This window comes from Tachysurus fulvidraco, chromosome 10, assembly GCF_022655615.1.
Source record: "Tachysurus fulvidraco isolate hzauxx_2018 chromosome 10, HZAU_PFXX_2.0, whole genome shotgun sequence".
NCBI lineage: Eukaryota > Metazoa > Chordata > Actinopteri > Siluriformes > Bagridae > Tachysurus > Tachysurus fulvidraco.
The window spans coordinates 14,817,679-14,833,126 of record NC_062527.1 but is presented as its reverse complement, the minus strand read 5'-3'; the positions used below and the strand labels follow the sequence as shown (position 1 = coordinate 14,833,126).

Genomic DNA, 15,448 nt, shown 5'->3' with positions numbered 1-15,448 from the left:
AGAAATAGTCGGCACTCTTTCACGAAAAAGTCTAGAGTGCTTTACCTGACATTTCATTTAAAGTATCATGGTGGACACTTCACGGATTTAAAACATTCGCATTGCTAAAACGATATTCGGTTTCTTACTCACAGTTGAAGACTTCACCTTTGGTCAAATCCAATCAGAGACTCTCTGAAAATAGTTATAGTCGCTTTGTTTGATCCCCATCTTAGTATTTAAACCGTTGTTACCATTTCCAATTATTAAACACTGAATGCCAAACGAGTTCTTATAACCCTAAACACAGAGCGTCGCTGTTCGCTAAAAAAACGCGTTTGTACGTGGCGGCCATTACAATGTTTCGTTTTCAGGACACGCACAAATCCATTTGACGGAGTGATAACCTAACCGTCCACCATTCTGGAGCTTTACATAATTGTTATGTGAGACTAAAAGCATGCGCATTTTTTTCTGCTAAGCATCTTTTCTTTTTTTTTTTTTTGGAAACGATATTGTGCTCAGGATAAACAGCGAGATCTAAATGTGAAACAATGGCAGGTGGAATGTATACGCAGCTTCGGAGTTACGCGTCAGCCTTCATTCTTCTTACACTCTTCATATGCGGGGTGTCTGCTGTTACTCACTATTCTATCCCTGAAGAAATGAAGGAAGGATCTGTTGTGGCAAATTTAGCTGCAGATTTGGGACTAGACTTGACAACGCTGAGCAGTCGAAAAATGAGGTTAGACGTAATTTCAAATAAAAAGTACCTTGATATTAATAAAGACACGGGTGAGCTTTATATTTTGGAAAAGATGGACAGAGAGTATCTTTGTTCTAAGACAACACTAACATGCTTGATTAAAATAGAGGTTACTCTTGAGAATCCGGTAAGAATATTTAATATAGAAATTGAAATTGTGGATATAAATGACAACGCACCGCGGTTTCGGAGGGATACAATTCATTTGGATATATCAGAGTCCACTCCTGAGGGTGAGCGATTTTCTCTTAGTAATGCAGTTGACCCTGATATCGGAACGAATTCTATTAATACATATCATTTGAGTGAGAGCGATTTTTTTGATATCGAGCTGCAGACGGGTAGGGACGGTGCCAAGTTTGCTGATTTAATTCTTAGACAGGGTTTAGACAGAGAGGCACAGGCCGTGCACAGTCTGATCCTCATTGCTGTAGATGGCGGAGTCCCAGCTCGCTCCGGCACAGCAAGCATTATAGTGCGGGTGCTGGACACAAATGACAACGCCCCTACATTTGACAGAGAAAAATATACAATACATTTAATGGAAAATTCCCCAATTGGAAACCTTGTAGTGAGGTTAAACGCAACGGATCTTGATGAGGGATTTAATTCTAATATTGTTTATTCGTTTAGTCTTTACACATCTGAGAAGACACAGGAAATGTTTAGTCTAAACCCTAATACTGGTGAGATTAGAGTTAAAGGAGTTATTAATTACGAAGACTTTAGGATCTATGACATGGAGATAATAGCAGCAGATAAGGGAGTGAGCAGTTTGACAGGGCAGTGCAAAGTAACAATTTTAGTGACAGATATGAACGACAATCACCCGGAAATATCTATTAAATCATTCTCGAATCCAATCAAAGAGGATGTATCTGTAGATACCATTATTGCCGTCGTTAGTGTAAGTGATAAAGATTCAGGTGAAAATGGTCATATTGACGTTCATATTTCTGAAAAGTTACCATTTGCGTTGAAAGAATCATCAGACAATTACTACGAGCTTGTTGTTTCACAACCACTGGACCGTGAAAAGGTCCCAGAATATGACATCACATTTACGGTTACTGACAGAGGAAATCCTCCTTTATCTGACAATGAAACTGTAACTCTTGAACTGCTGGATGTTAATGACAACGTCCCGCTGTTTTCTCAATTAGTTTATACCATACAGGTTATGGAAAATAATCCACCTGGTGCCATGTTGAGTTCAATAACTGCCATTGACCCAGACCTCCATGAAAATCAATATCTAGTTTATTTCATAATTGAAAAGGAAATTGTGAACACCTCCATGTCCATGCTCTTTTCCATAAATCCAGAAAACGGTAATCTTTACGCACTAAAGACGTTTGATTACGAAATAGAGAAGGCGTTTCTTTTTCATATTGAGGCCAGAGATTCTGGAGTTCCTCCTCTCAGCAGTAACGTAACTGTTCACATTATTATAATGGACCAGAATGACAACATTCCGGTTATAGTGTCTCCATGGCGCGCGCAGGGATCAGTGGTTGAGGAAAAAATACCGAGATCCACCGATAAAGGAACTCTGATAGCCAAAGTAATTGCTATAGACACTGACTCAGTGCACAACTCCCGCATTACATACCACTTTCTACAGAACACTGATGCTACATTATTCAGTTTGGATCAGTACAATGGAGAGATCAGAACAACGAGAATGTTCAGTTACAGAGACTCACGCCACCAGCGGCTGGTGGTGATCGCCAAGGATAACGGAGAGCCCTCTCTCTCTGCTACAGTCACCATCAAACTGTCCACAGTGGAGACTGCACTGAAAAGTTATGCTGACATGACTGAAGTGCCTTTAGAATATGACATCTTTTCAGATTTAAACCTGTATCTGGTCATTGGACTGGGTTCAGTTTCATTCCTGTTACTGATCACCATATTGGTGACCATCGTGCTGAAGTGTCAGAAGCCGAAGGCCAGTAAAGGTGCTCCTCCCTGTAGGAACAGTGTGATCAGTGAGAGGAACTCTACCATCGCAGATTCTACTCTGGTGTCCAACGATGCTTACTGGTACAGTTTATTTCTAGCAGAGACCAGAAAAGGAAAGCTGGTAGTTAGACAACCTGTGCCAAAGGGGTCAAGATACATTGTTTCTAGTATACCGAGAAGCACAGGACTGACTGAGACTAGTGACTCAGCTGCATCAACTCTTCAGGTAATTTGAATTTTCATTAATTTCTTAAAATTCATATACTACTGAATATGTGTTTTTAGGAACAAATTAATAAATACTGATGGGTCGAATTAAATAAATATTTCTCATTAATGAAACTGATTTTGATTTTTATTGATAATTAGTCGGAAAGAATGAACACAGAAAACGCAGAAATGCATGTGTTACAGTGCGTAAATACAAAATGTATCTACGAATGTCCTAGGTGCTATAAAAAATACAAAGAGGTTCACAACTATAATTCACAACTTATTGCATTTTTTTCGCTCTGTATAAGGGCGGTTGTCAAAAGTTTTTTTTAATATATATATATATTTTTTGTAAATGCACGAGCATTTCTCTCTTGCACTTAGCGTCGCTGTTCACCAGCAAAACGGACTCTTTGTTTCTTTGGTGTGGCCATTATTTTGTCTGCATCCGGTTGTGTCCCGTTGGCATAGCTCTCGTGGAAACACGCACGAGAATTAAATCTTCACGCAGTCGATGGTTATTACTCTCGCGATAAGCAATCGTTTTCTTACTCTCTACAAATAAAGAATTGCTTGTTTTGGTTGTATTTGCGTCAACGAGTACTTCGTACAATGGAGAACTTCGTCATGAAATGGGTATTGTCGAGGTACGTCGAAACATTCCTTTTAATTTCTGCGGTTATTTGTTCCGCGTTTGCTGTTACTCACTACTCGATACCAGAAGAAATGAAAGAGGGATCTGTTGTTTCAAATCTCGCAGCCGATTTAGGACTTGATGTGAATACCTTGAGTGCACGAAAGATGCGACTAGATGTTGTAGCCAACAAAAAATACTTGGACGTTAACAAAGAAACGGGAGAGCTTTACATAGTGGAGAAAATGGACAGGGAGCAATTGTGCAACGTTAAAACAGCTACATGCTTTTTTAAGCTAGATGTCATAATTGAAAATCCAATAAGAATTTTTAATATTGAACTTGAGATTACAGACATAAACGATAATTCACCACAATTTCGTCGTGATACCATTCATCTTGATATATCCGAATCAACACCAGTAGGAGAGAAGTTTTCTCTCACCAATGCAGTTGACCCTGATGTCGGCTCAAACTCTATAAAAACCTATTATCTCAGTGACAGTGACTGCTTTAATATCGACATTCAAACTGGACGCGATGGATCGAAATTTACAGACTTAATTTTAAAAAGAGCTCTGGACCGTGAAGAACAGGCTATTCATAATCTGATACTGACCGCTGTAGATGGCGGATCACCTGCACGCTCTGGCACAGCTAAAATTATTGTCCGTGTGCTGGATACAAACGACAATGCCCCTCAATTCGATAAAGACAGTTATACAATAAATCTCATGGAAAACTCACCAATTGGCAGCCTTGTAATCAAATTAAATGCAACAGATAAGGATGAGGGAACCAATTCTGATATTGAGTACTCATTTAGTCTATATACATCTGAGAAAACACAATCTACATTTGGATTAAACCCAAATACTGGTGAAATAAGAGTAAAAGAAATGATTAATTACGAGGACTTTAGAATTTACAATGCAGAAATAATAGCTAAAGACAAAGGTACTAATTCGTTATCTGGACAATGCAAAGTAACTATACTAATCAATGATATGAATGACAATCATCCGGAAATTTCCATTAAATCCTTTTCAAGTCCTATTAAAGAGGACGTAGCTGTAGATACAGTTATTGCAGTGATTAGTGTGAGTGATAAAGATTCTGGAGAAAATGGAGAAATCGATATTCATATTTTTGATAATCTACCCTTTAAACTCAGAGAGACATCCGACAACTATTACGAGCTCTTAGTTTCAGAACCATTAGACCGTGAAAAGGTCCCAGAATATGACATTACATTTACCGTTACTGACCGAGGAAACCCTCCGTTATCTGATAATGAAACTGTAACTCTAGAACTGCTGGACATTAACGACAACGTTCCACATTTTTCGCAATCATTTTATACTATACAAATGATGGAAAATAATCCACCTGGGGCTTCACTGGGCTCCCTCACTGCAGATGATCCAGATCTCCACGAAAACCAGTATCTAGTTTATTTCATAATAGAAAAAGAAATACTTAACACCTCTATGTCCATGCTCTTCTCTATTAATCCAGAGAACGGTAATCTTTATGCACTAAAGACATTTGACTATGAGATAGAGAAGGAGTTTCTTTTTCATATTGAGGCCAGAGATTCTGGTGTTCCTCCTCTCAGCAGTAATGCGACTATTCACATTATTATCATGGACCAAAACGACAACACTCCAGTTATAGTGTCTCCATGGCGCGCACACGGCTCAGTGGTTGAAGAAAAAATACCAAGATCCACCGATAAAGGAACTCTAATAGCCAAAGTAATAGCTATAGACACAGATTCGGTGCACAACTCTAGGATTACCTATCAATTTCTTCAGAACACTGATGCTACATTATTCAGTTTGGACCAGTACAATGGAGAGATCCGGACAACGAGAATGTTCAGTTACAGAGACTCGCGTCACCAGCGGCTGGTGGTGATCGCCAAGGATAACGGAGAGCCCTCTCTCTCTGCTACAGTCACCATCAAACTGTCCACAGTGGAGACTGCACTGAAAAGTTATGCTGACATGACTGAAGTGCCTTTAGAATATGACATCTTTTCAGATTTAAACTTGTATCTGGTAATTGGACTGGGTTCAGTTTCATTCCTGTTACTGATCACCATATTGGTGACCATTGTGTTGAAGTGTCAGAAACCAAAGGCCAGTAAAGGTGCTCCTCCCTGTAGGAACAGTGTGATCAGTGAGAGGAACTCTACCATCGCAGATTCTACTCTGGTCTCCAATGATGCCTACTGGTACAGTTTATTTCTAGCAGAGACCAGAAAAGGAAAGCTGGTAGTTAGACAACCTGTGCCAAAGGGGTCAAGATATGTTGTGTCTAGTATACCGAGAAGCACAGGACTGACTGAGACTAGTGACTCAGCTGCATCAACTTTACAGGTAGGATCCAAAAACTTCAATTTTTTTACTTTCTCATTTTCCCTTGCTTTGGGGACATAATTGATTATACTTATAATATTATGTATAATGGATCATTGTACATAATATTTTTAAAATGATGTACAATGATCCATTTTATGATCTGTAACCTATTTCAATATCTGTGACACAGATATTTACTTCACATTCTATGCTTTGAGACACTGTTTACAATGCAAAATATAGCACTTTGAGGTCTCTCTCAAGAATGCATTTCAGCATCTCAGTATGGCATATACTCTTTTTGGCTTACAGCCATAATGTATAGGCTCAGAAGAAGATGCTCCTCCCCTATAATTAAGCTATCTATTTAGTGCTGAGCCATTTGCTTTATTATAGAACAGTCTTTTTAAGAGGAATTCAGTGTTTGTCTGGCTCTAATAGTGGATTCGCTCAGCAACAAACAAACCTGATTGATATAGGTAATCCTTAGCCCAGGTCACTAGATTGCAGGCATGGACACTCACACCAGATGCACTCAGATGATCTCCGCCTGCAACATGCCCAGGTTGCATTAGCTTCGCCAAATATTTGAAGGCATTCTATATACAGTACCTCTTCATGAAAAGTCACTGACAAAAAATAGCTAGTTTGTTTGAAAAAGACCCTTTGCTGGGAGTCACACCAGGTCCTTGAGCTATCTGAAAGGTTAATGCGAAGCCCAACCAAGAATTTCAGGAATAATACTTCTGTTAACGTGGTATTTCTGCCTCATATCATGGATCTGCAGGACATGCATAAATGCAGCAGAGAGATGTTTGACATTCTTTGGCCTAGTGCACTCATAGAGACCACCAATTCTCCTTATGAAGGGCAGCAGCTAGTCAAAGCCAATTGTGTATCAACGCAATATCTGCATATCTTCCAGGAGTGCAAAAAGAAAACACACAGTCAAGGCTGAGCACAGGAGAGAGCACAGTGTCTCAGTGTCTCTAGTCCTTTTTTTTTTTAGCTTGATGTTGTAACAGATATTAAGGGATTGTGTATTTTGTATTGAAGATGGAGAGCTGTCTTGATGCAGTATTCAAAGAGCTGGCTCCCACAGTAAACATACTATTGACTGTGAATGTGAGTTAGTGTTAGTTATTTTGGATGTGAGTTAGTGTTATTTACTCACTTTTAGTAAGGGCATTTGAGCACTACACATATAGTCATAAACAGTGAAATCTCCCACCCGAGCTGTCAGTGAACCCGGGTCACATTCCAAAAGTTTCCTGTTCTCATTGTCAGACACTGGAATGTACACAGTGGAGTATGGCAAACAAAAATTGTCAAATAAATTTAAAAAATCTTGTTTGCATGAAATGAAGACACACCTGCACATATCTGAGTAGTTTATTAATTTAAGTCTAAGATCTGCATAACTCATCATTATTGAGTGCAGTAATGAATATTGTAGAATTTTTTAATGAAACAATATCTTCTGACTGTAATTGGACCTGTAAGTATATGGAATAAAGCTACATTTTACGATGTATTTCTGACATGAATGAGCATTATAACAGCTTAATATTTGACTTGACTCTCGATAAAGTTTAAAAATGTCTGTGATAATAGGGAAACATTTTATACCACACAAATTGTATGTCAATCATTTTCACAGTATGAGACAGGCTTTATTACATTGGAAAATTGTAGCAAATATAGTATATAATAAATAATGCATTTAATTTAATGCATGTAAATAATAAATTGAGCCACAAGCAAGAAATATGCATTTTCAATATACATGACTTATGACTTTGAATACAGATCCTTTTGGCTTTCCATATCTTTTATACTCCACCTCTCGTACATTTGGGTGTCAGCTTGCAAGAAACAGAAACTTGCTTATTATAACAAGACCTCAGTAAAACCTCAGTAGTCAGTTCTTAAAAATAAAACTCAACATTCTTAAGTTCATAAACACGCTATTTTATCGTTGAACATCTACAGTTATATTCAGAGATTGTTCTACTCAAAACATTTGTCTCTGGACTTTTTTTGTGTGCTTTTTTCTGATTACAATAAACACTGAGGTTCTGACAATGGATGCCAATAAGACCTTAAGACCTTGGTTACGGTATATTTTGATTTTATGTCTGCTGTTCGATCTCTTTAATGCAACACTTACGCTTTCACATTACTCGGTTTCCTAAGAAATAGAAGTGGGGTACATAGTTGCAAATTTGGCAGCAGATTTGGGCCTGGATGTAAATACTCTTGAAAACCTAAAAAGATTTATATTGAGGTCGACAGAGAGTTCCTTTGTACATCAAAGTCAGTTACTACTTGTGTTTTTCAGCTGTATGCTACAATAGAAAATCCTGTTCAGCTGTTCCGTATTGAACTTGAAATAACTGATATTAATGACAATGCATGCATTTGGACATAGATGCAACTAGCGTGGGTGAGAGCCTTTCTTTAATTAATGCTGTGGATCCTGACATAGTATCTGAATGTAGGTGATAATCTTCATATTGAGATTCAGCTGTCAAAATGGATCCAAATGTGCTGATTTAAATCTAAAAAAGGCATTAGACAGAGAAGAGCAGACTGTTCATAAGGTACTATTCACTATTAACAACATGGAAATTATAGTGACAGACAAAGAAACAATCTTAACAGGCTAATAAAATCTGAATATTTTAATTAGAGATATGAATGAGTCTCTGGAAATTTCAGTAATATTATTAACAACCCTTGTTAAAGAGGATATCACACTAGGTACAGTTATTGCTGTGGTTAATGCGAATGATAAAGATTCAGGGGAAAATGGACAAATAGACATTTCAGGATAAGCTACCATTTATGCTCAGAGAGAAGTCCAACAACTATTATGAGTTTGTCCTTTCAGAATCAGTCTATTGCAAAATGATTGCAGAATATGACATCGCATTTACTGTTACTGACAGAGGAAACACTACTTTATCTGATACCAAAATTGTCCTTTGCAGAACTCCAGGATTACTTATCAATTACTTCAGAACACTTAGTTGTCACAATAGAGAGATCTGGACCACATGAATGTTTGGTTACAGAGATTCGTGCCACCAGCAACTGGTAGTGATTGCCAAGGATAACGGAGAGCCCTTTTTTCTGCTACAGTCACCATCAAACTATCCACTGAGTCCACTGTCAGACTCTCCATAAAACATATGTTAACATGACTGAAGTGACTTTAGAATATTACTTTTCAAATTTAAACCTGTAGCTTGGAATTGGACCAGGCTTAGTGTTATCTGGTGTCTTCCTGTTATATTGGTGAGTATCATGTTGAAGTGTCAGAAACTGAAGCTGAGTAAAGCTGCTTGGTGATATTCCTTTTACTGGTAACCATATTGGTAACCCTCTCTCACTCATTTTCTACCGCTTATCCGAACTACTTCTGGTCACGGGGAGCCTGTGCCTATCCCAGGCATCATCGGGCATCAAGGCAGGATACACCCTGGACAGAGTGCCAACCCATCGCAGGGCACACACACTCTCATTCACTCACGCAATCACACACTACGGACAATTTTCCAGAGATGCCAATCAACCTACCATGCATGTCTTTGGACTGGGGGAGGAAACCGGAGTACCCGGAGGAAACCCCCAAGGCACAGGGAGAACATGCAAACTCCACACACACAATCGAACCCCGACCCTGGAGGTGTGAGGCGAACGTGCTACCCACTAAGCCACCGTGCCCCCCCATATTGGTAACCATTGTGCTTAATAGTCAGAAGCAAAACCTCAGTAAAGCTTGCCTTCCCTGTAGAAATATTATAATCAGTGACAAGGACTTTACCAGTGCAGATTCCACTCTGGTCTCCAGTAATACCCCCTGGTCCAGTTTGTGTCTAGCTAAGACTAGATAAGGATTTTCAAGGAATTTCTCTGTTATTGCCTATTTCATATTGCTGTAATTTGTGTCACTTTTCTCTTTATTGTAAGTCACTTGCTTGAAAGGCTATTACCTTTCTTTTTTCCTCTTGATGATAAAAGATAGCAATTAATCTCTAGGTGTTGCTTTCCACTGTAAAATGGATGACTGAAAAAGGTTAACCACAGAACTGGTTCACTGTTTTCTTTCAAAGTATCAAAGGAGGCTTGAGGTATAGAACAACATGTGCAAGACAACAGATTAGAGAGTTTTGGAGGCCCAGCATTTAGACAAAGGTCAAAATATAATGCAACAGGCATGCTATCTTGGAGATACCTTCTATAAACCTTCTGTAATAACTATGAAATCCCAAAAAGGATCTTAAGGCAATCAGAGTATTAGAGAAGAGCCAGAATTGAGTTTTTTCCAGGATCTTTGGAAATACATTCAGCAGAAACCCAGTCAACAAGAATGTCACTTTGTTAATGGAGCAAACATTTGATGGGCCTATTTGCGCAAAGGGAGTATGAGAAGCTCAACCATTTTGATGCCTTAAGATCTGCAAGGTTTTTTTTTTTGTTTTTGTTTTTTGTTTTTTTTACAATCACTGATTTTCTAGCAGACTACCAAGTGGTAGCCCTCTCTCTCAGCTACAGTCACCATCACACATCTGCAGTGGAGACTGTGATCAAAAGTCAAGTCAAGTCAAGTCAATTCAAGAGTCAATGCAAGTCAAAGTTATGCTGACATGACAGACATGCCTATAAAGTTTGACATATTTTCAGATTTAATCCTATATCTGGTAATTGGACTGGGCTTAGTGTTATCTGGTGTCGTTCCTGTTACTGATATTGGTGACTATCATGCTGAAGTGTCAGAAACTAAAGTCCAGTAAAGTTGCTTCTCCATGCCACAGTGTCCAGTAAGAGGAATGCGATCATCACAAATTTTATCTTATTATTTACTGGTACAGTATTTTTCTTTCAAAAAACAGAAAAGGAGAGCTGAGCTGGTAGTTAGACCATAGGCATTGTGTATAATATACAGAAGAGTACATACTGTATCCTCACTGCTTTGCCATAAGTAGACCTCTGTTGTGGCAGTTTTGGTAACTTAAGAAATATAAATGTAAATGTGCAGTGGTGGTTGGCAGATACCTTTTGTCACACTGAAAACAGAACTTTAAACAGTTTGTCAGGTTCTGGTCCAATTTAATTATTAGCCCATCTTCATTTGTTTGCACTGATTTTGCGATCAATGTATTTGTTCTACAGACAAAAAGGTAAGTATGCAAAATATTCCCCTCTCTCTCTCTCTCTCTCTCTCTCTCTCTCTCTCTCTCTCTCTCTCTCTCTCTCTCTCTCTCTCTCTCTCTCACTTACTCTCTCTATCTACTTATATATGTGATATACTGTATATGTGTGAGAGAGGGATAGAGAGAAAAGAGAAAGAGAGAGCGAAAAACTGAGTGCAGGAAAGTGAAAATTGCCACTTCTACTTTCCCTTTCCTTTTACTTGCATTTTGATACTTTTAAATGTTTGCCATGCCATTGTTAATGCAATACCTCATACTGGTGTTTTGATTAAACTCATTTGTTGACATATAATCATTCATGATTTGAACACTGAATTTTATTCCATAATAGTTTCAATAATATTAATTAGTTCCAAACAATTTGATCTTCTTTCTCTTGTTTTTTGGACGTTTTTTGAATTACTTTTTTTGAATTTTAGTATGTTTCAAACTAAAGAACTCACAAAATTAATATTTATAATAATAACGTTTAATCAATTCTTAGCTCTGCAATATTTTTTCCTTGTCTTCTTGTCACATCTTAACACATTAATTAAAATTGTCTCTTGTTTTTGTTTCTATTCTAAAGTACTCAAAATGAGAGATGTCCCTTCTCATGCTGAAGGTATGCAGCCCTGCCATCTTCTTTCTGGAGCACCTCAACTGTGCGCCGCTTGACATTTTTACATTTTCTTAAATGAGTACAATCGTTGTTTTGATTTTGATTTTTGTTTTTGTTGTGTTTAAACTGTTTTGTTGTAGGAGGAGTTGTGGAAGAGGTTAATTGAACTGAATTTGATTCTGCTTTACTTGGATCTCCTTCATTTCGAAATCATATTGGCGAAGCCAAACTTTTCAAACTGAATATTTTTTGTAAAATCCATTGATATCTGCTGCTCCAGAGTTTGACATTTATAGTGCTACAGAAAGAATGTGCTCAATATGAACACATAATGAAAATAACAACTATGGCATTCTTGGTCACACATGGAAGTAGTACTGATAATAATTACTGAATTTATGACATGCAACATGGTAGTCCAGATTAAATTGAAGATTAAGGTTGACCTTTCTTCTTAGCATTCCTTTTGTTTACCAGCCTAAAGACACCTTCTAAGACTACTCTGTTTTTGACTTACATCTAACCAAGAGTACCTGCAAATGAAAGATGAAAAAAATACTTATAATTTACTAATACTATTAATGTACAATATACTAATGCAAACCTTCATCTTTAATTATTAGAATCAATGAAAGAGAAGAGACAGCTCTCTAGACACACTCTTCAAATGAGCCTATACACGATGTGATTTTGATATGAACAATATACATTCTTAATTTGCTAAACACAGTTGATGTACTGTATTTAATTACACACTTTTTCATTTTATGGGTTTGTTTGTTATTTGTTGTTCAGTGTTCAATGGGTAAAACACATTCAGTTTACATACTTTAATATAATTTTTGCTGTGATATTACTGAATAATGGTAAATTGCTACAATAATCACCCAGTTTTTAGTCTTCTGTCATAATCATCCTCATAACTACATTTCTCTAAGCATGATGTTTTTAGATAGATGCCAATTACCTTAAAGGAATAAACGGACTCAGTCCATGATGTTTTTTTTATTTGTTTGATTGAAAGGCCTCAGCTACATGAGTTGTGTTCAGATTTTGATTTTTATACGGGGTACTTGCTGGTTCAAATTTTGCCCCTGACTGCTTTTATGTGTTCTTTTTGTTAGGCCTCTACCACCACCAGTAGCAGTTCCTCATGAGCCTTCATTCCATGTCCTGTTGCTCAAGTGATGCTGAGAAGAACCCGATCTACAAAAATCAAGCGTCTCATTCCTGTACACCTGTTTGCTGATTTAGAACCTGTGTCTCTGTTCAGATTTTTTCTTAATACACCAATTGTACATTGTCTTTGCATTTTGTCAGTAATAATTGTGCAAATTTAACGCACCTGATTGGAAATGACTTCAGTTCTGGTTGTGACTAATCGATGTTCTTACCTAATAGAGGATTTTCCCACTCCCACTCAGAACAGTGTTTACGACCGGGCTCCATGCATGGATCTGCATGGCTATATCTATGGACATTTGTTTACTTTATATAAACTTTTAGACTTTTCACTGTCTGACACATCTAAATTTTCAAGTGAGCTTGGTGAAAGCCTAAAATGAACATAAAATGAAGAACAACACAAAAAAGCACAAAGAAGTGTCATTAAGCTGATAGGACCCTGAAATTGTGCATGTGGTGATAGCCTTGAATGGTCCATGTTCAACTTTTCCCTAATGGATGTCAAATCATTACATTTATGTTTCCACTATGTGTTATGCCATATATGTATTGCTGGCTTGGCAAATTAAAATTGTGATAAACAAATTACACATGTTCCATTTAAATAATTTGTATTGCATTACCAAAAATATATTTCTTCACTGTTTTTAAGTTGCTTTACAGTTGAATTGTAACCCATCTTTGACCTTTGTTCATAAAGTATCCCAGTCCAAATGGGTTCATTCTGATTATGGTTTTCATTTTACATGAATTAACTTTTATTAAACAAAATAAACATGTACCATATCAATTTCATATGACATTAATTTTAGTCGTATAAATCTTGAACATGTTTACTGTAAATAAGCACATATTAGACTGGATACAGTAGAAAGGCATATAGCTTGCATTATATGAACATTTAACATTTAAAATGTCTTCATACTATTGTGTAGACTTTACTTCAATCTTAAATTACTATAAAATAAGACAAAACAACAAGGTTGTGATGGTGTCTTGTTCCAGTTTAGGGTGTTTTATTTGTGTTATGGCAATTGTTATGATTTTACTAAAAATGTACTGTACTTTCTTATTGAAATTTTATCATTTGTTTTAGATGTTCAAAACTGATTTAGCGTTATTTTGTTTTATAAACTAAAAAAGTGTCTTTTTGTTTGCAAAGTGTTATGCTGGTGGTGCATTATTTAGATGGTTGTGTTAACCTATAGTATGAACTGCATCAATTTTGTACTCTGCAGTTGTTCTAAATGCTGAGAAAATGGCTTATTATTTGTGTATCACAATCAGAAACGTCTTGTTAAAATATATGCAGGCTTCTGATGACATTCCCAGGCAGGACATAAACACCAAGAGGTTATAGGCCAGTATGTTGCATGGCACACTAACATATGAATTAATAGATAGAAAACCATAAGAGGGTTTCAATTGATTTGTCGTATGAGCTAGTAATTTATGTATACTGCTTGCTACAAAAGCAGCATACTCTAAGAGTGAACAGATTCACCCTTTCTTGCACCTCTTTTCCACTGCAACACTGTTTATAAGTTGCCATCAAATATTACTTGTGCACAAACAGTCTCATTTCAAACTAAACATGTTCTGCCTGAAAGAAATTTCATCAGAATCCTTCTAACCTTCTAAACTTCAACTTTATGTCTCTGTGTACATCATGATATACATAATACACATGTGGTCTGTACATTTTTATGAAAAGGTAGAAATATATATATAAAAAAAAAAGTATTCAGTGTGCTGATATAGGGATGCTTTTTTAAAAAAAATATGCCTAATTACAGCTAATGTAATGCAAGCAGTACAGCTAAATGGAATTAACCTGTATATCCTGTATGTAGTTTAAATCAGAACATAGGCATTTGATTTTAACTGTCTGGATTTTAATGGTATTGTGTTACAATAAAGTAAGTAAATGACAGTAATGATACTGATAAAAATCATTATGTCTGACAAAAAGAAAACCGTTCTGTATTCTGCTGCATGATACAATGCTTTGTTTTTTGTATGTGTACATATGGGGTGTATAACTAAAATGGTTAATCTTTAAAAATAGCAGTGAGCTGACTTACCACCTTTTACCTTATTTTAATTATTTGTATTTTTATTATACCTTTCAGTTTTTGCACATTTAACTCATAAGCTTGGTTTATATGAACATTTAGAGTTGTGCTACTAATTGTATTGCATACCTCTCTCTTCTTGTGATTGCAAAAATGTGATTAATATCCTTCAAAGGATGTTGTTATCCTCTCTACATCACCATTGACTTATGTAATAAAATGGAAGGATTTCAATGCAAAGGAATAGCAGAAACTCTTCCTTTCTTTATTTTACCTTGGCCTGATTCCACCTATCAGAGACATAGAAAGAGACTGCAGCAATGATCTGGGCTGCAGCAGAAGGCACACACATACACAAAGACAGAGGAGCCTTTTCTTAGATTGTGGCCAACACCCTTTCTGCCTCTCCCTCTCACCTCCAGCTTACTGTACATCTCTCTACTCA

At 36.9% G+C, this 15,448-nt stretch overlaps 1 protein-coding gene across 19 annotated transcripts in view; it reads left to right on the top strand.

Moving 5' to 3' along the window:
* Nucleotides 1-15,247, top strand: part of LOC113654903 (protocadherin alpha-C2-like) — a 32,546-nt gene extending 17,299 nt beyond the window's left edge. For 5 of the 19 annotated variants that reach the window (XM_047819390.1, XM_047819384.1, XM_047819388.1 and 2 more), the window contains exons 2-3: nucleotides 11,711-11,746; nucleotides 12,868-15,247. In XM_047819390.1, coding sequence (XP_047675346.1) covers nucleotides 11,711-11,722 — 12 coding nt within the window. In that variant the 3' untranslated portion in view covers nucleotides 11,723-11,746; nucleotides 12,868-15,247. Of the gene's footprint in view, nucleotides 1-3; nucleotides 2,937-2,988; nucleotides 5,942-11,710; nucleotides 11,787-12,867 lie in introns of those variants that run through there. The other 14 variants (XR_007144073.1, XR_007144077.1, XR_007144075.1 and 11 more) reach the window with 8 other exon arrangements.
* Nucleotides 15,248-15,448: the final 201 nt, after the last annotated feature.